This window comes from Amphiura filiformis, chromosome 5 (assembly GCF_039555335.1).
Source record: "Amphiura filiformis chromosome 5, Afil_fr2py, whole genome shotgun sequence".
Taxonomy (NCBI): domain Eukaryota; kingdom Metazoa; phylum Echinodermata; class Ophiuroidea; order Amphilepidida; family Amphiuridae; genus Amphiura; species Amphiura filiformis.
Window position 1 is genome coordinate 68,804,188 of NC_092632.1, and position 27,916 is coordinate 68,832,103.

Genomic DNA, 27,916 nt, shown 5'->3' on the forward strand with positions numbered 1-27,916 from the left:
TTCACAATGTTAAGTTACTTTTGGGACACCCTGTACAATCACCTAATATTGGGGAATGAGGGCATGATCCTTGTTTACACCCTAAATTATATTAATGAACCCCTAATTAGTGATTATTGGTGTGACTTTTGGAATTTTACAGTCATCATCATGCAAGTCATCTTAATCAATGGTATCCACAAATTACAAATCGGATAAGATATTTGACATGAGGGACTGATTCTCGTCACATTTCTAGGCCTGATGAAAATTCACATCCTCTGATATTTTCAACGCATCCCTGGAAGAACCATGATACTGTGGTGAAGAGGAATGTCAAAAACATTTTAAAATGTTTTTATGTTTTAAGTAATAAATGTAAGTCATAAGTTTTTAAGTCATAAGTTTTTAAGTCATAAGTTTGTAAGTCATAAGTTTTTAAGTCATAAGTTTTAAGTCATAAAACTTATGTGCCAATAAGGTTTATAAAATTTTATGTTATTTTTCCACTTGCATGTGTGAAATTACATTCAGCGACAACACTGGTTGTTACTGAACTGAATGACATTAACAGAACAGAGGTTACAACTCTGATTAGGTCAGCCATATCAATACAGTGAATGCTGTTTGGCTTGCTTAGTACCCTGATTGGTACTGCAGATTTCGTGCTTGTCCAGATGCTCATGTTTTTGGCTCTTCAGTCCATGTCAATTTTACTGTAAAAGAAACAAATGAATGCAAGAAATGTCTAAATACAATGTTATGTAAATATAATATTCTGTATTTGAAATACAGCACCATGATCTATAATCTTACTGCTTAAACAGAAGCAAGAAGCAAGAAGCATACCCATATAGCAATGCTAATCTTCTGGTTTTCTAAACCAGGTGAATTGGGGTATTACAGGGGTATACACCGTACTCTTTAGGAAACTGACTGTGATATATAAGTGTAGGTGTGAGTCTCAGGAAGTTTGCTCCTGGGATGGGCAAAATTAATGCCTTTGACAAATGCTACATAATTGTGCATGTTTAGAAAGTCTGTTGACATTTTTAGTAGACCAGATTTGGACTCTTTGAACTCCCAATGGGCTGTATAAGTCTGGTAAATGTTTTAAAGGTCACATTAGGGACAGACAAATTTATTCAAATGATGGGCAAACCTGAATTTCTAGCTAAGAATCTGCTCTAAGGGTTCATTTACTTAATTCTAATTGGATCATGGAGGAAAGCGGAAGTTTGAATTTAATCAACAGATGTTGCCAATTAAATTAATTTTTTTCCAAGTCAATACCTAGCAAGTTACAACCACAGGGACTTGAACCCAGGACCTCATGCACTAAAGGTAAGTACCCTAACCATTAGTCCACACCGCTCTCCCTCAATATCTTGGGCAATACCTATTTTTTACAGCTTACCTATCTTCAATTTCCCTGCTTTGTGGATAGTACACTTTGAATGAAAAGCCACCTTTGGAAAATGATCCCTGCAATATAAAAAAATTAAAATAAGACATTGCATTACAATTTTACTGAATGGGTTTAGGCTGGTACATACATGTACATACATGCAGGATGCAGTTATTAAAGCATTATTATCGGTCACCTTTCTTTCGCGGTTCATAAATGGCGGCAATTATTTTTGCCACGGTTGAAATGAAACAGTTGAAAAATTGTGTCATTAATTTCGATTTGGACTGAGATTACAAAAGACTTGTTTAGTTTCCTCATTTTGGGACTAAAATTATTGAAGTTTAAAAATATGCAATGTAAGTTGGTGTATTATTATAAACATTACAATAACCCCCTTTGCACCCGGGAGGTACTCAGTACAAATGACCATACGGGGACGTGCCGCAAACATGGGTAGCATTTTCAGCCTTTTGGTATATCAATTATTGACCCTTTTTCAAAGCCTATTTTGGTATATGAATGGGTCCTTTTTTCAAAAGTTTCTCAATTTTTTCGGAAAATAGCCCAATTTTTCCTTAATCTAGCCAAAATTTTCCCAAAATTTTGGGAAAATTTGTAAAAACTAAGACAATTTGGGTTAAATTTGGCCGAAAATTTTGACTTTGGGTATATCAATGGGTCCAAATTTCTTGAAAAATTGGTATATTTATGGGTCCACTTTCAAATTCTCAGCGGCACATCCCTACCAAAACCAAACTTGAGTACCCCCCCGGGTCTTTGCATTTTGTCGTGAGCAGTTTTCCATCTCCCTGGCCTGGATTATTATAGCAGGAGGAGGAAATGGTATTTAGGAGGCTATAAGTAAGTATGATTTCTGTCAAATTTTAATTTTGTTATTCTCAACCCAAAATGCTGAAATAATCTACGTAATGCTGGGAAGAGTCACTTTCTGCCCATTTTAAGCAATAATAAAAAGGTAAAGTGAAAGAAACCCCACTGCCTAGTTCTATGGGGGATTTAATATGTGAATTATGACTTTATGTCAAAATTGCTCTGTTGACCTACAAACACAATGCATTCGGCTGATTCCATTTATTACGTTTCACTACCTGAAGAGAATTAATCAAAAATTGAATTCCCTCCTGAGGTTAGTATCTGTCAATAAGTTGACCAGATCACCAGGCACTCATTATAGCTAGAGGTAGTATATAACACAAATGGGTCAATGAGTTACATAAAGAGGACCTTGTGTGGTGTTTAGTTCCCAGGAAGTGAGTTTTGCCTGTGGCAATTGTGGTTAAATGTTGATCCCTCACTATAAGAGTTACCGTCGATTTGTTTGAAAAAGGAGGTGAGACATGATCAATTCTGTTCAGGCAGAGAAACCTAATGTTTAGGTGACAGTTGGGATTTGTGTAAACGTTACAAATATGCCAAAAAAATAGATTTGAAAAAACTTCAAATTATAAGATAGCAAATTATACTTTAATAAAACAGTACTAATACATATGTTACTTACTGTATTTGTGCAGTTACAGTTGACACTCTTAATGGTGAATGGATCATACTTATCAGCAAACACAATGAGATCTGGCAATGGATACACTCTCATAGCATTATCAAATGCCCAGTAGATGGGAGACACATGGAGGGGTAGGGGGCATAAGTGGGCTTGAGATATCACAGTCTTCACAAACTGAAAAGAGAAGAATTATACATTATATGTTTTGGGTGATGCCACATCATTGCTTTTCATTAAGGGGGGTCGATCTTTTGTGCGTAATTATAGAGGGCCAGGGGATTCACTCTATCATTAAAAACATTATTTGAAGAAGTCAAAGAGCCCTAGGAATAAAAACTGTAGTGTAATTCACGCCAGATACAATTTCTTTATACGACAAAAATTAATTGTTGTAATCGATCAAAAAACAAACGTTTTATATCAATTTTAAATTTAGCCTGAATCCGTAAATATGGTACCTCTCGCCTTTTTTAGGTCAAGGCTATTTTTACCATTATGCAGCGAACCATTGTTGAAGCTATTTCACATACATGTACAAAACATTCTAGAGAAAGAATGAGGACATATAGTGTCAAAATATCTTTTGTTGATTTCGAATGATAATGTCATGAAGTCGCAAATTTTAAGGTCAAATTCCTAAAACCAAAACAAAACATTGCGACGCAGATAATTCCCGACTTACGCAATTTCATCATCACATAAGTGTCTTTATTATTTGTTTGAAACCTTTCCCAAACGTTTGTGCTATTTATGCATAAAACGGCTAATCTATCTTTACAAAACGCGTCTTTTTTTAGTAAACAAAAGGCTAAAGATAGCATTATGAGATTTATCTTTTATCATTACACTCATCCGCTCAACTGCCACGGTGGCCGAGTGGTAAAGCGCTAGACGCGTCATCGAAGGAAGTTTAGAATCGCTGGTTCGAGTCCCAACGAAGCCTGTGGAAACTTTTTTTCCTTCAAAATTCATGATCGCATTCCGAAATGAGTCACTTGTCGGTAAATCATGTATCGTATCCTTAAGGTTGAATGATTGATAAATGAATTATTAAAAAAAAAAAAGTGGCACATTTTTACACAATGTCTGAAATCCAAGGAATTTCAATTTCCTCTTGTCCAAAATTTACTGACAAAAGCTTGGAAAATACATCTTTGACAGTGAAATGTACCTTTTTGTTAACTTTTATATAGGATAAACTAAGTGAAATTTGCTCAAATTAAGAAATTTCATGAAACTGACATCTTTGATTAAGCGAATGATAATGGAACATAATAATAAGTACAATACCAACTGACCTGTATCTACATGTATACATCCAATATTCATCTTAACCCTGTATACCGTATATTGTTTTCAGAACCTATATAACTTACATGGTTAGGGATTTCAGTGCTATCTTCTGGGAAGCGTATACAATTTCTACACATCTTCATCACAATGTCTTCTCTGAATATCACTATCTCCTGAGTACAATACTGTATCCTGAATAGTATAAAAAATAATAGAAAACAGCATGACAACTTTTACGCAAAACATGTATGAAATATATGAAGTAGACAAGACTACATGCAAGATTGAAGCAAGTGACAGGAACTAAAGTTTGTTCGGCTTGAGTAAGGCAAAAATTATTCGCCTTTTGTTACTGCGCGCATCAATAAAGTCCCAACTCACACAAATTCATGTAAGTCTGTGCCAGTCACGCATTAAGCAACGCACAACTAGCGTAAGCACTGCGCCCAACTGTGTACATGACATTCTATATCATTACACATTGTTATGAGCCTTAATTTTTCGCCTTATATAACCTGAACAAACTTCAAACCAGTGATTTTTGATGAAGCAACCAAATTGGGCTATTCCAGTTGAAATCCATACACCCCCTATGTAATTATACCTTAATATTCGACACATGGAGTGTGAATTTCAAACGGTTACCTGAATGGGTGACTCCATTTGAAATCTGCACTCCCTGTGTGAGAGATTAAGGATAAATATTCCACCATAGGGGTGTTTGAAAAGACCATTCAAATTAAAAACATGAAGGCAATCTGATGAGAAAATCTGACGTCAAAACTATTAAAGGTACATCCATTCCATGATGTTTATTTGTTGCAATACAAATTATTGTGTACAGAAAATCACTGATAATTGCTTCAAATTGCAAGATATGTATCTTGGAAATTTGAAAAAATTATTTTGTAAACTCTTCTTATTTACCACAACAAATAGGTTGCATATCATTGGTTGGCTGGTAAGGCTGCCAAGAAAGTTGTGAAAATGAAGCAACACCAATAATCTGAACAGTAAAAAGTGAATAAATCCCAGGACAAAGCATTGGTTGGCACAAAGCTGTGCTCATGAAGGACATACGTCGCTCATTAAAGGGCACTTTGCATTAATCAGAGTAAGAAAGTGCTGTTCTTTTCTGAAAGTTAGTGTTGCTGAAGTGTTCCCTCTCTAAAAATGTAATACTGTCAGTCTCTGTACCTACCTGCATGGGTTTGTTGTGAACATTGCATTGGGTACTCTTCTCCTGAACTCTTCTGTCACACAGTCAGGTATTGCTGGTCTGCAAACAAAACAAAATATCAATAATTGTGTGCAATGCAGCCAAAGAAAAACTGACCAATACTGGAAAATCTACATACATGTTATATCAAAATAATTGGTACCCATCAGTTTCCAATTATTATACACAGCTGGACTACCACATCAAACTGGAATATTTCTCATGATGATTACTTTGTGTATCCCCAAGTGTATGTCTAAAATTTTTGGCAATAACATTATCTTTTCATATGCCAAATACCTGTCATTTGCTAATTTAAGTTGCCTATATTAGTTGAAATCCATACTCCCACATAGTTGGCAGTGGTGATACAAACCCACCCTTTTTATTTCAAACCCACCCTTTTTATTTTATACCCTTTATACCAAAACTCTGAAACCCACCATTTCTAAGCGTGGTTACTAATCATAGATAAGTGGTTATGATGGTCCAGGAAGTGCAGATTTGCATCCAATGAGCATTACATATTGGAAGTTTTAGATTACCAAACACTACAGAATGGGATTTCAATGTTTTTTGTGTTTCATTTTAATAGTGTCATTCAATCGGAAATTACAGTAAGCTTTGAGATTGCAATTGTTGACTTCTAAACCCACCCTTTTTATCAGTGACCATCCTTTATATTTGGACACACATTTTAACCAGAAAGGAGCTAAAATGAGCTCCTGGTTCTAAAGATGGCTCCTGGTCCTACAGTCTACAGTATAATATATAGGGTGTGTATACATTTAACAGATTTTGGGAATAGTCCATTCCTGCAGTTGTTCCTACCTTGGCAAGATGTTTCCTGGTCCTGGATCTTGTGGTCCTGGGATGAAGATGAATCTGCTGTTCTCAAGTAAACTAGGGAATTGGTTGATCATATCTGCTAACACTTGAAATGACTCTATTAATATCAAAATATGGAAAAGGTTTCAATACAATGACTGATTTCAAAGGCACTCCGAATGAGTCAGAATGAAAGTCTTTTTCATCTGATCATGAGTAGTGCTGTGAAAGTCTGTCAGCACACATTTGCAAATGTTGGTAAGATGTTGTGTGAATGGTGTTTGTTGGCTGTCGCAGAATAAAATTGTGTGCGTGAAGTTAAACAGGCTGAATGTACACACACACATACAGGGGCAGTTTGTTGGCATGCTTGCAGCGCAACCACAAAAAAAAAGTATTGACGTCACTACAAAACTGGAGATGAAACTTTATGTATACTTTTAAATACTTTAGATGAACAATTTAGAAGTTATGAGACCCCAAAGTTTCCATAATTCCAGGTTTAAGACCACCCTTAATGTGAATGGTGCATGCTGTAATGGTTCTAATACTAAACTAGGATTTCTGTTAGACCTAGTATACACTTGCTGTCCGCATTTGCGAACAGGGAGGGGCGTAATATTGTTGCCTATTAGCAGATCGTGTGAACAGCCAATGAGTGGCACTGCATAATCCTTGTAAAAGGAACTGTGCTTCAGATTTGGGAGATATGAAATTTTAACTGATTATCTTAAAAGGTAGTGCGTAATCATAAGCTCTCTTTGACAATCTTTTATTTTAGATTCATGCAATAATGGGTGTTGCCATTCAATAAGCCCAATCGCCATTCTAACTTCCGGTTTTTGAGAGCAGTTTTGGGACACTTTGACCTCTGACATATCGGGAAAATTGACGTAATTATTATTAATTTTCTTATTATTGTCATAATTTTGATCATTAAAAATACCAAATAATTAATTTATAAAATACTAATATTTTTCACATTTGTTTTAAATATTGTAAAACATTTTAGATTATATTTTGTACGTACAAAAACCCAATATTTCTGAATTTACTGAAAGGTCAAAGGACAAAGTGTCCCAAAACTGCAAAAACTGTCCTACAATGCATTACAAACTTCCAATGCCGATTGGGCTTATTGTAAAAAGATGGTTTGCAAAACTATGTAGCTGATCAATTAGGGAATTTCAACATATAAAAACAGATGTTATAAGGAATTTAATTAAAACAAGGAATTTAATTAACAAATTGCCCAGAGCTCTGCTCTCTGTTAGGCCTTTCCACAAAAAGTCATAAGAAAATAAAGTTAATGTTTTGGGGAAGCATAACAGAAATACTCTAGTACAGATGTTTAACTGGTATACAATTAATTTCCCTTATCGACCAGTTTCGGCTTCAAAGATGTATAGCATGCCACACTTCCAACAAACCTCTTGTAAAAGACCCCCAGAGTAAAAGATCAACATTCAAAATGATAAACTTTTGCATATACAAATATTTATGTGTATTTTCACTGTAAGCACTCCTTGGCCATGGAATGACCTTTAACTCCAACAGGCCATCAGGCCCACTGACACGGGGGAGTGAGTAATAGGGGGAAGCTCCCAATGGACCAACATCCAACAAACATTTAACCTGCATGTAGTCTTCTTTACCATACACTGACCCAGCACTTAAACACACACAGACACACCTGACCAAGCTGCCATACAGTCTCACCATTTAGAATTGGACAACATAAAAAATACAAGAAAACAATTTTTAGTTCAAATTAGTAGAAGTTTGTTGCTACCTTTTAGAGTCTTCACATGCAGTTTCCCATATGGCTTTGAGGTGTAATTTCCACAGAATACAAAACATGTTGGTGGCATCTCTGAGTATCCTAAAAGTAGAGTATTCAGTTTCTCCCGTACTTCTACTACGTCAAGCCATATTTCCGAGACAAACACAAACATGGCGTCTTCATTTTCTTGTTCTATGGAGAGAAGCTTGCTGGATGCCTTAGCACACGTGTCTGATGGTCCACCAAAGAAGTTGAGATTGCCAAAATAGGACCTATAAACCAAAAACAGCCATTAGCAGACCACAAAATTATATTACCCTTATTTTATTTAAGTTTTAAGATATGAGAAAATGTGTGTACCCAAATGTGACCCACTCTAACAAAACCTGGAACAAGTCGCCAGACATGTTTTTGAGTTATAGGCTTCTAAAGATGACATTCCCATAAAAATATTCAAATTTTGACATTCTTAATTTCATGGTATTTGACTGTAGGACTAAGTGGACTTTCAAATCCTTGAAATACTTAAAAAAGAGGTTTATTAATTAATATTAACAGTTGAACTAAGATAATCCTATTCAACCTTGTGTACAGCAGAAAACTAATTGGCCCATTTCTCAGAATAGCAATCAGGCAAAAATATAAAGGTTTCATTTACAAAACTATCCACATTTTGAAAAGTAATGATGTTATTTATATAATTTTGGTATCATTTTAAAGCCTATTGTCTAGTGCTTACATTTACATGCAAATCATGAAATGTCAAAAATGCAACTTGTTCCTAGTTTTGTAAGAGTGGGTCACAAATGTAGGTTGTCTGGATTTCATTTGTAATAGACAACTAAATCTTACCAGTTTTCAAATTACACACATGATATCAAAAGACGATTAAAATTTTTTCTTTGTTTTTAACTTCAATGGTCACCAACTACTTTATTCCATTTTTAGAGCATTTATGATCCACATAATATATCAAAAATTTTCCTCCCTCAAAATAAATAAATAAAAACTATCCAGGGTCGACAGTATATTGAAACATTTCCGTAAGATATATAAACGTGACTTGATCTCAAAATATGATTAATTCTTGAGCATTGTGTTTCTTGTTTGTTTGTTATGCTTTGTTTTGTTTTGTTTTTACTTCTTTTGATGGTAACATTTCTTTGTTAAAGGGGGTGACTTCCTCTGGCCTTACTAGCCTTCTGGTCATCCCCTCCATAATTCGTTTGTTTGACATTGCCTTTGTTTTTTTAAATTTATTCTTGCGTGATTTCATGTGAATTATGGGAAAATAAAATATCTTGTATCTTGTATCTTATATTTGCCTTTGCGGATAGACCAACGATGTTGTCACACCGATGTGCATATTATTACTACACATCACGGCTTTCAAATGCACAGAAATGATGTGCACATCGGCGTGACAAAAGCTTATGGGATTTACCAAAAAGGTCAATTAGTTTTTTTGGCCTTGGTTTGATGTTTTATCTATGTTCGTCCAACTTGCGCTCAGAGTCAAATTGTATCCAACTGTGTGTGTATCCAGTTCAGTACGATTTCCTTTTAAGATTTTACTCATGATGCATTACATGTGAGATTGGTTTGAACTTGATTTCTAAGAAAATGACATGAAAGGTTATTTTTTCCAGCGACAGAAAGATGCCTAATTTTTTGTACTTCCATGTCAATATGGTCTTATCTCACACATATTTTTTGTGAACATTCCTATAGTGGAAGGATTTGTCAGACATGCAAGCTGAACAAGTCTATGTGATTTTGAGCAATACATTGCATCTTAGAAGCTATGGCGATTTTATGATTAGGAGTTGAAATTTTGTTGATCCAAAAGTGCACTAAATTATATAAGGCAACTTCCTGTGGCTGGAAAAAATAATTCTTTGTGTACTTTAAAAATCCAGTCCAAACATTGTCATTTTCTCATTTTCCCATTGAATTCTGGGTAAACCTCTAGAAGTGAACATGCAGTGCATGGTGGGTAAAATCTCTACAAACAGGGATTCTCCAGGTAAGGAAATCGTACCGAACTGGTGTTTGTGTTTAGTCTGATAAGTCAATAATAAAGGATGTGATAGCACATACATGGTAAACAGACAACCCTTTATCATATCCACTTCAGTTAAAGAGGACAAAGTACGTCTCTTTAAACATAAAATTTGTAAAACATTTCATATTTTCAAATATTAATTTATAACTATATATAATAAAGCAAGTTACAAATTGTTTTTCTTCACTTCACAAATCATGTATATAGATATACTCACCTTCTCAATACATAATGTGAAAAAAACCCACAGATAGGCCTACAGAATAAAATAAATCTGTGATGATGAAATTTATTAAGTAATATAAAATTAACTACCGGTATAGACGGTCATGCACAAGTACACATAAAAAATAATTATAATCCTTGCATAAAAAGCTAATAATAAAAGCAGCCAGTTCATTGTGAGTAGAAGCTAGTATACTACTGTCTATTTGTCCTTAGCACGGATCCGCCATCTTGCTACCGAAACGAGGTTCTCCCTGCAAATGCATGCGCAAAATGTGCATTTTTGTTTCTCGCACTTTTCTAGCAACGCGCCAGAAGGCTTTTGCAACGTGTGCGAGTAATTAAAGCATGCGTTTGACAGGCGTACGCACACACAGCACTCACTTTGCGGGTAGAACCTCGTTTTGTGATGACCGTGCAATCGGCGAATACTACTATCTATAATGGGTACTCCTGAGCACTACCTGCCGATCTAACATTACCTCTGATTGGTCAATTATGTGACATCTTCACTTTAATCACCAATCAGAATGGAGCTTTGCAAATAATTCACCCAACATTTTTTGTGTGGTGAAATTATTCTAACAATGTTGCCGATTGGTGCAATTGATAATATAAAACTTCTTTTTGACCAATAGGCAGGTAGTTCTCATGGGTTTAAGTATTGAACTACTCACCTTGTAGTTTCAGCAGGTTCTGGCGGTGGAAAGCCAAATGCATTGATGTGAAAAACCTGGTCTTCATACCAGCCTTCTGCCAGCACAAAACAATTCTCAGTGAATAACCCGGAATGAAACTGGTGCAATGTTGTCAAGGATCAAACAAGTGGTAAGTATACAACTGGGTTTATATTTCAAAAACCAAGCTATTTTTTAGACCAATCCAAAGTGAATTATATTTCCCTTAGTAACTAATAAATCACTGAGCTCAATCAAATCTTTGTTCACTGATATGACTGAAGTATAATTTCAGCTTTACAAAATACATTTAAAACTAAACAAACTGTTAAGATGAGTTTATTATTTTGGTTGGTATTTTGTGTACGTCCAAGTTTCAAAATTTTGTGACAATGTGTGATATCCCGGGGGTACTCAGTACAAATGACCATACGGGGCGTGCATAAATATGAGTAGCATTTTCGGCCTTTTGGTATATCAATGACCCCTTTTTCAAAGCCTATTTTGGTATATGAATGGGTCCTTTTTTCAAAAATTTTCTCAATTTTTTCAGAACATAGCCCAATTTTGCCTTAATCTAGCCAAAATTTTCCCAAAATGTTGGGAAAATTTGTAAAAACTAAGACAATTTGGGTTAAATTCGGCCAAAAATTTTGACTTTTGGTATATCAATGGGTCCGGATTTCTTGAAAAATTGGTATATTTATGGGTCCACTTTCAAATTCTCAGCGGCACGTCCCTACCCAAACCAAACTTGATTGAGTACTTCCCGGTGTGATATCACCCCAACAAACACAAAACGGTTTACACAGGTTATATTTTGGGTTTTGGTTTGCTAACAATGTGTTAATAACATTAAATGTTGGGTTAAAAAGGTCATGAAAATGTTTTGTATGAAAACACACAACATTTGAAAATGTTATAAAAATGTTATTGTCAAGTATAATTTGTTTGCAAATAGTTTTTACCAAATATTTCATCAACACTTAAAATAAGTAAGTTTTCAAAAAATGTTTTTGAAAGTTATGAAAACAAATGTATTATAGAATAGTACCGTATTTATTCAAATAAACGCCTGGGCGTTACATTTTCCCAAGGGGGCGTTTATTCAAGGTCAATTTTAGAACGATAAAAACGCTAAAATTATAAAATATGAACTAGAAACACTGACTTCTGGCTCACTTCCGGGTTTCCAATCCAGATTTTCGCCAATTATTGACGCTATTATTGACCATGTGGGGAACTTGGTAAGCTTACTACATAAGATGGCATGGAAATATCGGCATTTTTGAAACATCTTGGTTGAAAAAAGTGGTGGGGCGTTTATTTGAGGGGGGACGACTATTTGACAAAATACGGTAACAACCTCTACCTCAAACGTTACCTTGCCCTATCAGACAGGATGACTGAACAGTCAAATTTACAGCTGTGCTATCATTTACTGCCATGGCATGTCATCAGCCTGCTACGCTAATTGCCCAAGTCATTTTTACATGTTTCTCATTTGCAATTTTGATTTTCTGAGCAATAAACCCATAATTAATCAAATTTCCAGCCGCATTCTTCATTAACTTTTGGAACATATCGAAAGAGATGAATTCCACAAGTTAATGAAAAATGCGGCTGGAAATTTGATTAATTATGTGGGTATATTACTCAGAAAATCAAAATTGCAAATGAGAAACATGTAATAAATGACTTAGGCAATTAGCGTAGCAGGCTGACGATGTATTTTCAAATAATATTGTAATATTAAGCAGCATTAGGGATGTACCATTTGACTGGGGAGAGCAAAGTTGTTGGGTTTTTTTTGCTGCCAGAGGTGGCAATTTTTATTTGCACTAGGTACTGGCCAGGATTTTTTTTTTACAATTTACATTGTAACAACAATTTACATTGTAACATACAAAGTACACAGTGGGGAAGTTTTTTTTAGTGATAGTGGGGAAAGTTTATTTATTTTTGGGGGAATTTTTATTTTTCACAAACTTCCAGCTCTTGAGCCACACCTGGAAGTAAAATGCATCCCTTATTATGGTGGCTAAAACTAGAATTAGGCGGTTTGTAATTTAAGTGGCCCCCACACAAAGGTGTGTAAATAAAAAAAGGTTTGTAATAATAATAATATAATAATAATAATATACACCCATCGGGTGGTCATGTGACCGGAGGATTGTAAACAAAACATCACTACGCTGAATGAAGACGCAGTGATGGTGTCGCAAGCTACGCCGCTGCTCAATGAAGACTCTGAAAAAGGTAACTTTTTAAGCAAATAATATACAATATGCAAATAAGCTCATTAATATTCATAAATAAGCAAATAACATGCCACAAAACTATACAGCACGTTAGGCCACTATATACTATCAGAATACCAAGTTAGAAGTTGATCAGTAATTGAGTAAAAGCTGGCAGAGTGGACTAATGAAAATGTAGGCAAAATATGCAAATAAGCTCATTAATATTCATAAATATGCAAATAACATGACGCAAAACAATACAGCACACCAGGCCACCATATCCAATCACCAAACAGATAAAATGATGTCATAGTAACTGTCATAAATTGTGGACCAAACTGCCATTCCAAATATGGCAAATAGAATATCCAATATTTAGATGATTAAAAATCAATATTCAGTTGATATTTTGTGTTCACCTGGGATTTTCCAATTTTGCTACAGCATGCTCATAATATAATGAAAGTGACATCATATAAATCAGACATTCCTAATTTGGTTATGTGAAGTGTTCGGACTTCACATAAATAAGCCCAATAGCCATTATAACTTCCGTTTTTTTTGGGACACTTTGACCTCTGAAATATCGGGAAAATTGCTGTAATCATTAATAATAATTTATTATTGTAATAATGTTATCATTATAAATAATAAAGTAATTAATTTATACAATAACCAAATTTTTGGGTTTGTTTTTATTCTAGCAACACATTTTTAATTATATTTTATACGCACAAAACCCAAATTTTTCTGAATTTTCCCGATAGGTCAAAGGACAAAGTGTCCCAAAACTGCAAAAAGTGTCCCACAATGCATTGCAAACTTCCAATGCCGATTGGGCTTATTCACATAAGTTAAATGTGCGCCAGTCACACAATACACAACCCACATCTAGCATAAGTGATATCAATACATGATACTATGATTTTTTTTTGCCAAATATAAGCCAAACAAACTTTAATATTTTTATTTTCATCACAGGTGGTAAATTGCCATTTGTGGATTCCTGATGTTGATTAGTTATTTATTTATTTGGATAAGCTCTTCATGCCAGCCAGGAGTGCTTTTTAGCATTATATGAATATAATATCAATGCACATTATTGGTCCTGTGTCACAACCTGGGGTACCTTTGTGTTACATAGTAAAAAATTAAATGGTTCAAATATTTTACCTACACACCTACACTGATCATTTTGACACCTTTTTTATTGTAATCGGTTAAAAAATGAGAGAGTGCGGGCAAAAACAATCACAAAGTAAGGAGGATGTAACCCCACCTCTTTTTTCCACATTTACAATCATTCTGAGCAAGTATTGGTCTTTTAAATAAACTTCTGTATTTATTTACTTGGTTTAGATGTATGGGAGTCCATTTAGAAATTTTTTACTAGATTCGAATTTTTAATGGGGGTTTTAAATCAAATTTTCGATATGAATCCCTTCCCCTAATCCTCCTCCCCCTAATCCTCAGCCACCCTTGGCACATTTCATGCCAAACGTCATAGGAAAATAATTAAAACATATTTTAAAACAGGATAAAAACATGAGTAATGTAGAATAAATTAGCCTCAATTTAAGACCTAATTGATTCTTCTAAGTGAAGGAATACTCAAGAGACAGTATTTTGATATCCAAGCTGCGCATCAAATTGTAACAAAGCCACCTTTTTGGGTATCCCAGTATATGACACAGGATCTATTATCATCATAGCAAACTGACAGCTGTATTGCATTCATTCCATGAACCGCCCACGTCGTTTAACAAAGTCATTTTGGATGGGCGCTTATTTTTGACATTGTTTACATAATTGCACACATAAACAATTGATGTCAAATTGATTTTAAGGCAGCTGTGCACTCTAGACATTGTTTCTTTCACAAAATTGAGTTTTTTTGATATGTTTGTACTTTGTTATGTTTTTTATAAATACAAGGAATGAAAATCCAGATTTGTAAACTCCAACTGCAATATTTTAAGGATTTTATTTCACTATTCCACTCGTGTTTGAAATTGAAAAGGAAAGAAAATTTTGTTGTACCAGCAGGGTACACGCGCGCAACAACGCATCGCGTTGCATATCGCGCAATTTGCGCAATATATCGCGATGCTTATCTGCATGCGCGGCACATCTTATGGAAACACCACGGAAGCACAAAAACCTAGTGGTCAAATGGCTCCGTTTTAGCTCATAAAATGTGGGTTTTTTCAAGTTCTTTCCCCCGATTTAAATATCAAGTTATGAATGGATTTCGCTCAAACTTCTCAAGGGGCCGTGGATTTACCCGATGTTTATGTAATGTAAGGTAGAAAAATAAAAACTGCCGCATTCTCCTGCGAGATTCGATGCAAAATGTGACCACTTTAAACTTCAACGGCCATTATTTCAATGTTCATTTTCTCGGTAAAATGACGATTTAGGTACACGATAACTCAATAAATACAGCATCTATAGGTAAGCAAATATGATCATCGTAAAAAGCAAAATTGACTCAAGAAACGGTTTTCTCATTTTTTTATATCTTGGTCTATTTCCGATTTAGGCATCATTTTGTGCAAATAGGCGCTTGTGAATTTTAAAAGTTCAATTTGATGCCTTATATGGTCAATATCTCAAAAAATAAGGCCAATATCAAAAAATAAAAAACTGTTTTTGGAATGGAGCCTCAAGATTGAGCTAAAAACAAAATAAAATATTTTGGAAAGAGTGTTTTTTTGTTATGATGTACCTAACAAATATTGCCAAAAACTCACTTTTTTGTGATTTTCTTCATAATTGTTGTTTTTACCCCCAAATCTGTATTTATATTAACATTTATTGATGTCTTGCCTTCATAAAATGTATACTTTTATATGTCTTATGCGAATAATTACAAAGTTATTGCACTTTTACTACATGCATGTCTGAGAGTACACAGCCTCCTTAATTGCATAGATGGTTCCATGTTTAATGTGTAGCAGGCTTGCTGTATGGTTTGTAATGTATGAATTTTGCTTATGTAATTTTAAGAAGTTTTTAATGTAAAGCGCATTGATGCCATGCTTTATGCGCTATATAAATTCTTGCTTATTATTATTATTATTACATAATGATAGGGGATCATGTGTAGTGTACATACTCTCTAAATGTAAAAGAGTGAAATTTTCACTCCCTGTCAAGAGTGAACTGATTTTCACTCTTATCGAGTAAAATTGGCTCCTATTCGATTGACAAGAGAGTAATATAATTCACTCTAAAAAGATTGATTAGTTTTCACTCAATTAAGAGTGAATTACCACTTTTTTGGAGTGAAAGTCATTTCATTCCACTCTTTTGAGAGTGGGTTTCAGTCTTTTTAAGAGTGAGAAAGCACTCTTTTGAGAGTGAAATATTTTCACTCTTTACAAAGAGTGATTTTCACTCTTCAAGGACTGGTCCCTAGAGTCACTCTTTGTATTTTCCTACTCTCTTTTACATTAAGAGAGTAGGAAAATTAGTTCAAGTATGCTACAAAGTTATAATATAAAGGAAAGGATATTGCTTTGCTGAGATCAAGTTGTACAGCACCAGTTGGATCCTCTAAGAAGTACTTCCCCTGAAAATAGAAGAAACAAGAAGCACAACCTTTCATGTTATTTGATTTTGATATCAACCATTTTTACTGGAATACCTGGCAATCTTTCAGGGATGGGATTCAGGCAATGCTCCCTGTATGTAGTTCTGCTTTAAGATAAAAATTAGCAATTCAAGTTTCTATTATATGTCCCAGTTTGACAGTGACTAGTTTGACATTAATCAACGTTGAAATTGAATTTCTATGTTGCTTCTGATGTGGATGATACCAATTTGTGTGACATGTCAGTCAGAATTAATAGGTAAATTTTCACGGGAAAATTTTCTGGACACGTGACACCCATGGGCGCAGGCATATTAGCATTATGGAATGTGACCCCGAGCACAGCGGGTGTTCTTCCAATGTATTTGAATAGGAAGAATTCCTTCTTTGATGCAAAATAAGTTACTTGTCACAAGTTAATAATATTATGGTAAGAGTTTCCGTAGATAAATATTTTTTTCCGTAGATAGATATTTTTGAAATTACGTTTTGATGATATTGTGAAGAAATTAAGATAACATAATATTTAATAAATTTGCAATGGACAAATTTCTATCAAAATTCAGGTCAAAAATACTATTCCAAATCAAAATTACTAAGACTTGAATAGCGAGGTCACCGCCGGGGGTCAAGGTTCGAGGTTACACTCGCATTGATATGCATTGGTCACGTGTCCAGAAAATTTTCCCGTGAAAATTTACCTATTAATCTTGACTGCATGTCAACATGTCTGTAAATATAAATTACCTCTTTGAGTTGAGTTATCATTCCAAGAACTATGATTTCTCCTAGCTTGGCTGTGCTCCCTAATAAAAATTCTACCGGTTTTAGCTGAAATAAACAGAAAACAAATACGACAGTTACAGTGCATACTGATATGATAATGCTTACAAACCTAAAATACAAAGTAGTTTCAAATTATAATAATTTAAATAGTTTACTGGTCAAAACAAGTGAATTGATGATTCACCAAGTTTACTAAGCACTGTTTTGGCAATCAATATCAGTGCTTTGGTTGCCCAGGAATTGGAATACTAGTTAGACAATAATAACTGCGCACCATCTATATTGAGGTCATTGTGTGTAATCGGAGGGATTTGTTTTGGGCTGAGGTATTTTTCTGATTGAGCGATAGCTCCCGAGGAAAAATACTGAGGCCCAAAACAAAACCTGACAATTTCACACAATGACCTCAAAATAGATGGTGCAAAGTTAATTATTGTCATTCATTACCGTCGTATCTGATATTTTGAACAAATCAAAATGGCATTTTAGGTTATCTTATGTCATAAAACGCTGTTATATAACCAGTTTTAATTTTTATTATTACCTACCCTACAAAAAAAAATCGACCAGGCAAAACAAGAGCCACCAATCACAGAAGCGTGACAGCATCGCATAGGCATGTGCGTTGCCATAACGCTTAGCGTATATACACGCACACCCTCGCAGAAGTCATTGTAGCGCATCAGGAGTCATTGCGAGTTATTAATGACCACGTAATTAGTGCGCGGTCAGGCAATCAATTTCTTTTGATTGGGTCACAGGCTTCGCGTATATTAATGAGGTTATGAATATATTGTAATAACCTTGCAAACAAAACTTCAGTTTGACTCTTACCTGAAATTTCTTTGTTTGTGTTCCTGTACTGCTACCTGGTACAGGGGGTGTGAATAAACTATGTCTTGATGTCCTTTGGTGTAAAATGGTGTAGCGATCTCGGAATAAAGTAGATTTGGCATCAGCCCCTGCATGAAGGATTGGTGCACTGCTATCACTACAAACAAGAATCAAACAGTCAGTTGTTTGCAGTTACCTGGTTACAGAAACTTGACATTTCGGGCTAGTCGGGCTGTTGATTAAGTTAAATAGGCCTGCAGCATGATCCAGCATCACACAATGATTGCAATGCATGAACAAGTTCAATAAAAAGAAAACAAAAAAGGAACACTGCACTGTCTTCCCCAGCCGTCTTTCCCAAATTACCCTAGTACAATTTTAGACCACATTTTATGTTAATAATTAACAGCAATTGAGCATAGCGCGACGGAAAACCTGAATGATCATACGAATAATTATGACCATGATACCGCATGGCAATTTGAATGTCAATAACCCTAAAGTCAAAGCCCAAGCCTTCAAGTCGCTAGTCCATCGGCTACTAGAGTATAGTTGCTATGTCTGGGACCCTCATACTGATCATCTCACCAAAAAACTTGAGATGGTCCAGCGACGTGCAGCAAGATTTACATTAAATAAATATCGTCGCACCGACAGGCGCAACTGCAATGCTCAAAACTCTATCATGGCCTACTCTGGCAGAAAGAAGACGGAATGCAAGACTCTCAATGTTTTACAAAATTCATCACAACCATGTTGCTGTTGATCCCAGTCAGTTTGTCACATTCAAAAACTTCACCACACCAACGCGTTCTGAAAACACACTCGCCTACCACATACCAGACTCCCGTACTGATTATCACCGAACCAGCTTCTTTCCTCGCACTATCCGGGAGTGGAATCTTCTACCCGAAACAGTCATCAAAGCACCTTCACCAGCAGCATTTAAAGAAGCCCTAAACAAGTTAGACTAGTTCGCCCGCCGCACACACTCCGTGTCTGAGCCTTCATCAATGAAGTTGACACTATTTCGGAAGAAGAATCCCACCATTCATGGGCACCATTGATATCCTAGATAAACTCTTGATGCAAACGATTAGCCCAATTCTTACATTGGAAACTGTTGATAATATCTCATAACTTAACATTAAAACCAATCATACACTAACTATATACTTACCTTAGAAATTTCTTTCGTTCTACGTTATAATTAAATCTTGGTAGTGTGAATGCATCGACCACAACGAAGGCCTTTTCGTTATCTTCTTCTCCTCCATCATTGCATTCTTCTACTGCTGATTCAAGTATTGTTTTATCAATAAGTGAACTTGATACTGAAAATAATAGGATTGACAGTTGTCAAGTTATTCAATATCAACATTTAATATATGTATACAATTTTAACACATACATGTACATGTATGTCAGGGATGTAAAGTGGCTGTTGAAAAAAGAACCACACACTGATAAAACCCCTGTACTACATACTGATAAACATTCTGTGAACTTACATGGTTGTTTCTGAATGGCTTCAACAATTTTGTCAATCCACTCGGCTCTGTCTACTTCATTGACTGGAGTCAGGATATCTACTAGATATTTAGTAGCTTCACTGCAATGAAATAATATATGCAAATCATTTAGGCACTGTGCAAGAATTATAAGCCCTATGGGAGGGTAATAGGGGGGGGGCAGTAGCATAACTTTGGGCCAGGGTGCCCGGGGGCGAAAGTAGATCGGGTGCCCCTGAATTGCAGTTAATCTTTCTTGAGCAATCAGAGTCTTGAGTATATAGTTGGTAACTAAGAAAAAACTGTGTATGTGCATGGTGCAGAGCTAATCAATTTTGGTATTGAAAGCCATAGACTACCGAATAAGGCGTGCCATCCAAAGACTTCAGCAATATATTGCTGAAGTCCTCAGTTACTTCAGCAATTTTAGATCCGCAAAATTCAAGTCTAGCTTCCTCAAAAATGGTTTATCACTACTCCATACATATAGTTGAGGCATCCTCAACCATTAATTTCCCGCGAGACATATAAAATCGATTAGCTAAACAGCTGAAGTATCGCCTTTGTTATCAACTCATCATAAAATACGATGTGTATCGATTGAGTGAGTTAAGAAGAAATCAAATCTATTGACTTCTTTAACTAAAATTAGAATTACAACATTTTGATTATCGTAGTAACCGAGTTGCAAATATATCCTGACAGAATTTAGTGCGTGTTTGGTCAAGAAAATATACATCTCAAATCAGCAAACAAAAGTTTAGTAAGTTTAATAATAAAACTCTGTTTGGATTTTTGAACATGATTAAGCTACTCATACTAAATACACCGTCACACAGGCCTACTGTAACTACGGTATTGATTTCCGTCTCGCTATTTGCTTTTGGCAAACCTGTGGTCATATTTCGATAAGTAGCTCTTAACTATGATCGATTTTTCTTACAATATGGTCATTTTCACGGTAAAGGGTGTAACTTTGGATTTTTAACATTTTAATCCGTAGTGTTCTAATAAAGCCACAGAATTCCATGATTTTTGGCCACATAAGTCAACTAGTTAGCAGCTACCTTGGGTAGCATAATCAGCTTTGGGAGTTACTGCGTTCAGTTTTAGCAGGCTTAAATGTACTTAATATTGCCATTTTGAAAAACTATAAAAAACAGTAACATTTTTGTAAAACCATGTGTTTTCTTCAGTTAGTTCATGGATAATTTTTCTTATCCTGAAAGTACAGTCATATGTTCAGTAAACACTGCCACATTAGATTTAATTGTGAACAGCCCTGTATTTTTTGAGAACCGGACTTCGATATTTGTCGCTTTGGAGGCTTCATTTTCCGTTAACAATTGTTAACAAACTTTGTGGGTGTAGCTTTGGTTCATAATTCTTGGTTATTTCTTCACTTCTTCTTGATTCATAACAGTTGTTATCTTAACTTGAAATGGGTAACAAAAATTAGTCGATTTGCAAGCTTTTAAAATTTTTATAAAATCTTGACTTCAAAGAGCCGTTTTTCCGTTAACTTTTTTGAAGCCTCCGAAACAAACTGTTCAGCAAGCTTGTGCAAATATAAATAAAAGAGCTCATCAAATCTATTTATCAAAATGTAGCAAAGTAGATCCTCAAGTCACATGTTTTTAAATCGTGGAGATATATATCACCGTTTGAAAATGGGACCCAATACAAACTTTCCGTTAACAATTGAAGCCTCCAAACAAATGAAGCCTCCAAACAACAATAAGATTAATTATCATCTATGCATATCTAAATTGGTGTGTTTCATACTGATATCTGCATTGTAATTATTACTTGATATGTGCAGAATGTCATAAATTTAAAAAAAAATTTCACATTATGGTTAATGTTTGAAAAATATACTGATATCCAAAAAAGCCTGTTTCGGAGGCTTCACATGCAAAAAACACCATACTTAACAAATGGGTGAAAAAATTAACATGTGATAAATCTACAATATCTGCCGCATAGAATCATTGATTCAATATACACAAGAAAATAACAGCTTAGATGATCCCAACACTGTTGTTTTCAAAAAACTACTTCTGCAATGTTTAACAATTGTTAACATGAAGCCTCCAAACAAAAAAAATGACTTGCTGTGATAATTTAATTTTTGTCACAACTGAAATTCAATACTTAGAAGCAAAGCATGAAAATTGGTAATTGTGATATTTTTTACCTATTTTTTATGTCAACTTGTAGTGGTTAGCTAAATATTTTACTTTTATGATCACCTGTGTTGTTAACTGAAGCCTCCGAAACACAAATCGCTTGAATTGCCAATTCTAAAAATAACTCCAATTTCTGTGAAACTTGGCTGGGAGGTTCCTTTCATCAAGTAGTATTTGTACATGAAGTTAGACATTCAAATTATTTTAGGAACCCAATTAAAACTTAAAAATATGTTTAAGGTTTGGAAATTTCCATTGTAAATGACACTTGATGTTAAAAATTTTCAAAACTGCAATTACAAACATAGCAAAACATGGTATAAAATTTAACTTATATCTGTTGACTTACTTTGGAATGGGATTTCACATGTATTCCAGCTTTCATGTCATAATTTTCTGAGGTTATGTAAAATACATTTTTCTTAGATTTTAACCAAAATGTTATGGAAATGTCAATTTTTTTATTAGAAATCAAAAGGTTTAAGCCTTGAAACATTATTTTACTGGAATTTAAGTTGCTTCTATGCATTATTTCAGTAAACAGAAACATATTTAAGTGGTTTGAAATTTTGACCCAAAAAATCAAAAGTTACACCCTTTACTGTGAAAATGACCATATTCAACTGCGCGGGCAACTGCGGCATCCTCGCTCGGATCCGCAGTTTTATCGTATTTATCACTGTGGAATACATTATTTGATTCCTCAATATTTCTTTTTCAATGCCTCAATAGATTGATGAAGTTAACTGAGGACTTCAGCAATATGTTGCTGAAGTCTTTGGACAGCACGCCTAACTTCATGTTAATAAAAAAAATGTTTTCATCTTCTCCAATGTCTTTACTTTTGAAGATTCGTCACCAGCTGTAGTGACGTAGCTAGGGGTTGTAGCGCCCCGAGGAAAGAATACACAATACCAGTGGTGCGGGCGCGCAAAAATGTGCATACAAATTATAGCCTAATCAAGTTGAATTTTTGTCTTTCAAATGACAATTTATGTGCAATGCGCACGAAGCGCACGAAAATTTTGTGTTGAAAGGGGCACCCAAATGAAGAGTATAATTCTATGCATGGTGGGTAAAGGTTTCCACTTCTTTCCTATAACAAAGTATTATCGTGTCGAAAGGGTATACGGTCTGCTGATGGGTGCCCCCTTAGCCCGGGTGCCCCCCTCCCCCCCCGAGCCCATAGGAGTTACTCAGCGACTCAGGCTAAGCATACCATTTACACGATATCAGGTACCACAGAGTTTCTATTCTACATGTTTTTACGATTTGCGCATGCTCAGTACCCCATATGATGTTGCCATTACAAGAAAATTCGATTTGTTGTCAGGTAAAAGCCAGGTTTTGTTTTCAATACACTAACTGGAAAATCAGCGGCGATTGCTGTTGTCTTTACTCTTTATATGCATATAGTTTACTGCATTTTATACATTATGATTTTTAAATCGTACATTAAAATTGTGATATATTCAACTGTTTGAGAATTAAAATCATATAAAGCTCAGATCCACGTACTACATAGAATATTAAATCACAAGTCTATACAATGCACTATATCGAGAGCTATTGAGACACTATGCAACTTTCTTTATCTGCGTCAATAATAGAATATTGATTTTTATAGAATTGAATACATCTCTACATTTTGAGTTTGTACTTCAGCACTGAGTAATCTAGCGATCGATTCCTAGCCAATCAGATAGGACTCCTTTTCTTGCGTTTGGTGAAATACCAATCGCCCGTGCGGCCCGTCGCTCACCAACGGAGTATTAAGTTGCAGGGAAAAAATATAAATAAAGCTAAATTTATACTCGATCGCCGAGACAACAATTAAAATGTTTGAAATTGAAATGTCACAAAATACATTTTAGAACACCCATTTATGTCAATAATGAAATTGCTTTGAATTAATTCATCACCGAAAGTTAATAATCGAGAAAGAAAAATTAATTATCAAAATAATAGATCCAGTTGGTTGTTGGAAATGATTAGTTGATGCATTCACGTGTCAAGTGATATCGCTGGGAAGTTGAGATTTCTTCAACTCGCAAAAGCGACGTCATTTTTTGCCTCAGCGATTTGAATCGATTGATCGGCTTGACGCTCTTGAAATGTAAGTAAATACTGAGCATGCGTGAGAATCGCTTTTCTGCAAAATCGATTGAGTACCGGGTATTAATTCAGCTTAATACAGGGTGTCGACACTGCATGTTATTGTCATGATTATAAGATTTGCTGAGGAGAACGCCCTCAAAAAAATTGTTAAATTCTGGTTTTTACACGATTGTAATGTACTTTAGTCAATAAAGATACACCTAACATCAAGACTTTAGGTGCTGTAGTTTTGTCAAAATCCGAGATTTTGAAAAAAACAATGGAACCGGCGTTTTATTATTACGATGAAAATGTTAGTCGACACGTATGCACAGTAGGTACATGGCGTGCGGGATACACATATATATACACACACCCAGAGATCATACCGTATATAAGCGTATTACAACCCCAACCGCGGGAGTAACATGTAGGTATGCTAGGTGAATTCAAATTTGCCATCAAACTGCATCATTTTATATATCAAATTAAAGCCCTCGAGTAAACAAAGCCAAAACTGAAAACCTTTTTTTCATAGCACTTTCCGTAGCAAAAGTTACATCTTGTCAAAGATTGACTTTCATCAAAAAGATTCAGCTAGCAAAATTCCCCAAAACTGCATTTCGGGGGTGTTTCTAAATCTTAGTCTCATTATGAAAGCAGCTTTTTTTAAATGGAACTGCTATCAAAATCCCTCTAAAATTCCATGTGCGATTGTCTAATAAAAATAAAAAATCATATATTTGGGTCAAGTGAAGTATAGAAAACATATTTATGTAGGTTTCCTTGACCAGCCTGTTCTTTTAAATTTCTATGTAAAATATGTATTGAGTTCTAGGCGAATTTGGTTGCCTAGCAAATGTGTTAACTAAGGTTGGCCTGGCATACCTATAACATGCATGGCATGCTTTACCTAGCTATGCTTTACCTCACTTGTTCGGCTCAAAATTAAAAGGGGATATATCTGACAGTAAAAGCTAACATTTTATGGAAAATAAATACTATAGTCAAAATATTAAATTCTCGATCATGATAGCCAACTTGGGTACGCACACTTATTTGCGTCGAGCGTACTAGATGCAAAGACCGGCGCTTATGGCGCAAACACAGCTTTTGAGTATTGACCAATCCCACGGTCATTGCCAGGCAAGGTCAAGGTTCAGTCGTACAGGTCGCACGATTGTGTTATTCTATGAAAAGTACGCTGACGCAGCAGAAGGTACATCCTCTCATGATCGAGAATTTGTTATTTTGCCTATAAATCTATTTTTACAGAAATGTAAAGTTGTTTTTTTAAAACTTCCGTGGTCGTGCCTGTGCGTATCGCGTACACGAGCGTAAACGCAAAAGCAATAAACAATCACGCTGATTGGCTGATCAATGCACTTGACTAGTTCACCACGTAAACTTGTATGGCTCAAAATTCGGACCGCTCGCCATTAAGTTTACTGCTATCTGTGTTTTGAAATTTGTTGACGCTTTTAATGATCCCCGATTTCCAGTCGGTTATTTTAGCTGTGTCACGTCACATGCATGACGCTAGTGGGTACCAGCCAAACTTCAGAAAAAAAAATCACGATCGCCGATAACGATGTGATATGGGACTTACATAGGATTACACAGAGATATTTCTTGCCAAAATTTGACCATTTCTAGGTAGCTTGGCCCTACTTTGTCTGCGTTATATGAAAAAGGACAGTCTTAAGTAAGTACATGTGCAACGCTTTTGATGTTTTGATGTTTTGGGAGACTGGGAGGGATCAGAACAAAAAAATGATGGAGCCTATTCTTGACTGTGTAATATTCCTTCAACCAGCTGCCGTGCGGTAACAGTCTTATACGATGGACAGATAGTATCAGTTTGTGAATGAGGACATCGTATAAGTTCCTTGTACTAGCACTTGACAACAAGCTGGACATCTACTCCCTGCCCCCTGCCTGACCCTATTCCCCTCGCCGCTGCCGACAACCTTAACTTTATATATATTTGATTATTGTGATTGTGATTTGTGACTAATGTATAGGAAGAAGGAACAATTCTTCTTTATTTGTGATTGTCAAGTGACTAGTGGATGTTTGTGAACTGAACTTCTACTTCTACTTCTATACTCGGTAGGATCCACATGTGGATGTATAGCCGAGGGACTTTGTCCATGAGCGGTGCAGGAGTGAGTGTGCCAGTGCGTATAATACAGTGTGCGAGTAAAAAACCAACAGCTGCAGACTAGATTGATGCAGCCACAGCTCCCCTGAAAGTCTCAACAGACGGTGAGACTAGGATGGTGCTGGGAAACGAGTTCCACCACGTGACTGTACGAGGAAGGAAGGAGTTGGCGTACAATTGAATTCTGGCTGGAAGAAGCTGGTATTTGCTGGGGTGGTAGGCTCTGGTGTTAGTTGGAAGAGCTGGAGACAGATATTGATCCGGGTTTACTGCAATGATGTTGTTTTGCATCTTGTACAAAAGGATGAGGCTAGCAACTTGACGTCTCTTCTCTAAGGCTAATGAAAGTTAATTCCGAGTTTATCGTCCCTTTTTTTTCCCAGGTTGGTGAGGTGACTTTTTCATTTTTCATTTTTCATTATTTCATCAGATTTCATTATTGACCTAAAATGCGTGTTGATTTAAAGCCACACTCATACATGTTATTTATAAACATGTTTTTATATGGGTAGGGACTAGAAAAGTTAGAAAAGGGCCTGGTTTTGCTTCCAAGTTATGAATTTATATGTTTTACAAACAAAAATATATGTTTCCAATTGCTAAAACTGGTGAAAACACTGATACTTTGAAAATAATGAATTATTTTGGCATTTTGAAAATTTGACGCCTTGGTGTTTGTGGTTTCCAAAAAGTGACGCTGGCGGGGGACGATAAACTCGAATCGACTTTCACTAGCCTAAGGTGTCCCACTGGAGAGTGTTAAGCATGGCAGACACACTTTCTGTACGATGGTACTTCTGAAGGACAAATCTGGCAGCCCTGCGTTGGATTGCTTCAGTCCTTGCTATGACTATGGCTATGTCTTTCTTTGTGTACGGACTCCACACCGGGCTACAGTACTCAAGGTGGGGTCGAACAAGAGATACATACGCTTGCTGGCGAATTTTGGTGGAACACTTGCGCAGATTACGCCTCACTTACTCTTCAAAAAGGAAGAGGTGCTCCTACACAAAAGAGGTGCTCCTACACAAAAGGAGGAAATTCCAATACGAAACGAAACGAAATGCTGGCTGACCCATTGGTCTTCGGCGCAAGCGTAATAGGCGACCTTGTCACTTCTACTGCGATCGCAATTCACCAGCGCATACTCGGACCACGGAAGTTTTAAAAAAACAACTTTATTATGGATTTATGGCTTTAATAATTTAAGCTTACCTCCGCAGTGACAGTCCATTCATTTTGAACGTCGATAACACAACTGACTTCAGTTTAGCAGACATTGCTGTTGCCTATGGTGATCCTTTCCTTCTTTAAATTAATCTTGAGTAATTCTTGTAACAAATAAACCCTAAAATCCAGCATAAAACAACATGTAAACAAACAAAACTTCCGAAGTCACAAATCTCGCGCGAAAGTTTCGGTCAAAGGTCATACAAAGTGTCAAAGGGTCAAAGAAAAGGTCAAACTGTTTGTTCTAGATTTACTTCATCTAGAA

General features: G+C 35.6%; 1 protein-coding gene and 1 long non-coding RNA gene across 2 annotated transcripts in view; one reads left to right on the forward strand and one right to left on the reverse strand.

The window, feature by feature from the left end:
• Positions 1 to 141: 141 nt before the first annotated feature.
• LOC140153620 (DNA polymerase epsilon subunit 2-like) lies at positions 142 to 27,842 on the reverse strand. Its single transcript, XM_072176412.1, has 14 exons — positions 27,637 to 27,842; positions 19,972 to 20,072; positions 19,641 to 19,794; positions 18,461 to 18,617; positions 17,588 to 17,671; positions 16,763 to 16,819; positions 11,003 to 11,124; positions 8,045 to 8,307; positions 6,256 to 6,370; positions 5,407 to 5,484; positions 4,289 to 4,397; positions 2,910 to 3,086; positions 1,397 to 1,464; positions 142 to 695 (listed from the first exon to the last, which is right to left on the reverse strand). The coding sequence occupies exons 1-14, from the start codon at positions 27,699 to 27,701 to the stop codon at positions 677 to 679; spliced, it is 1,569 nt and encodes a 522-aa protein (XP_072032513.1). The 5' UTR covers positions 27,702 to 27,842; the 3' UTR covers positions 142 to 676.
• LOC140153621 (uncharacterized) overlaps positions 3,152 to 27,916 on the forward strand; it is a 48,979-nt gene continuing 24,214 nt past the window's right edge. Inside the window, exon 1 of the long non-coding RNA XR_011859128.1 lies at positions 3,152 to 3,938. This is a non-coding gene — a long non-coding RNA (uncharacterized lncRNA). The remainder of the gene's footprint in view (positions 3,939 to 27,916) is intronic.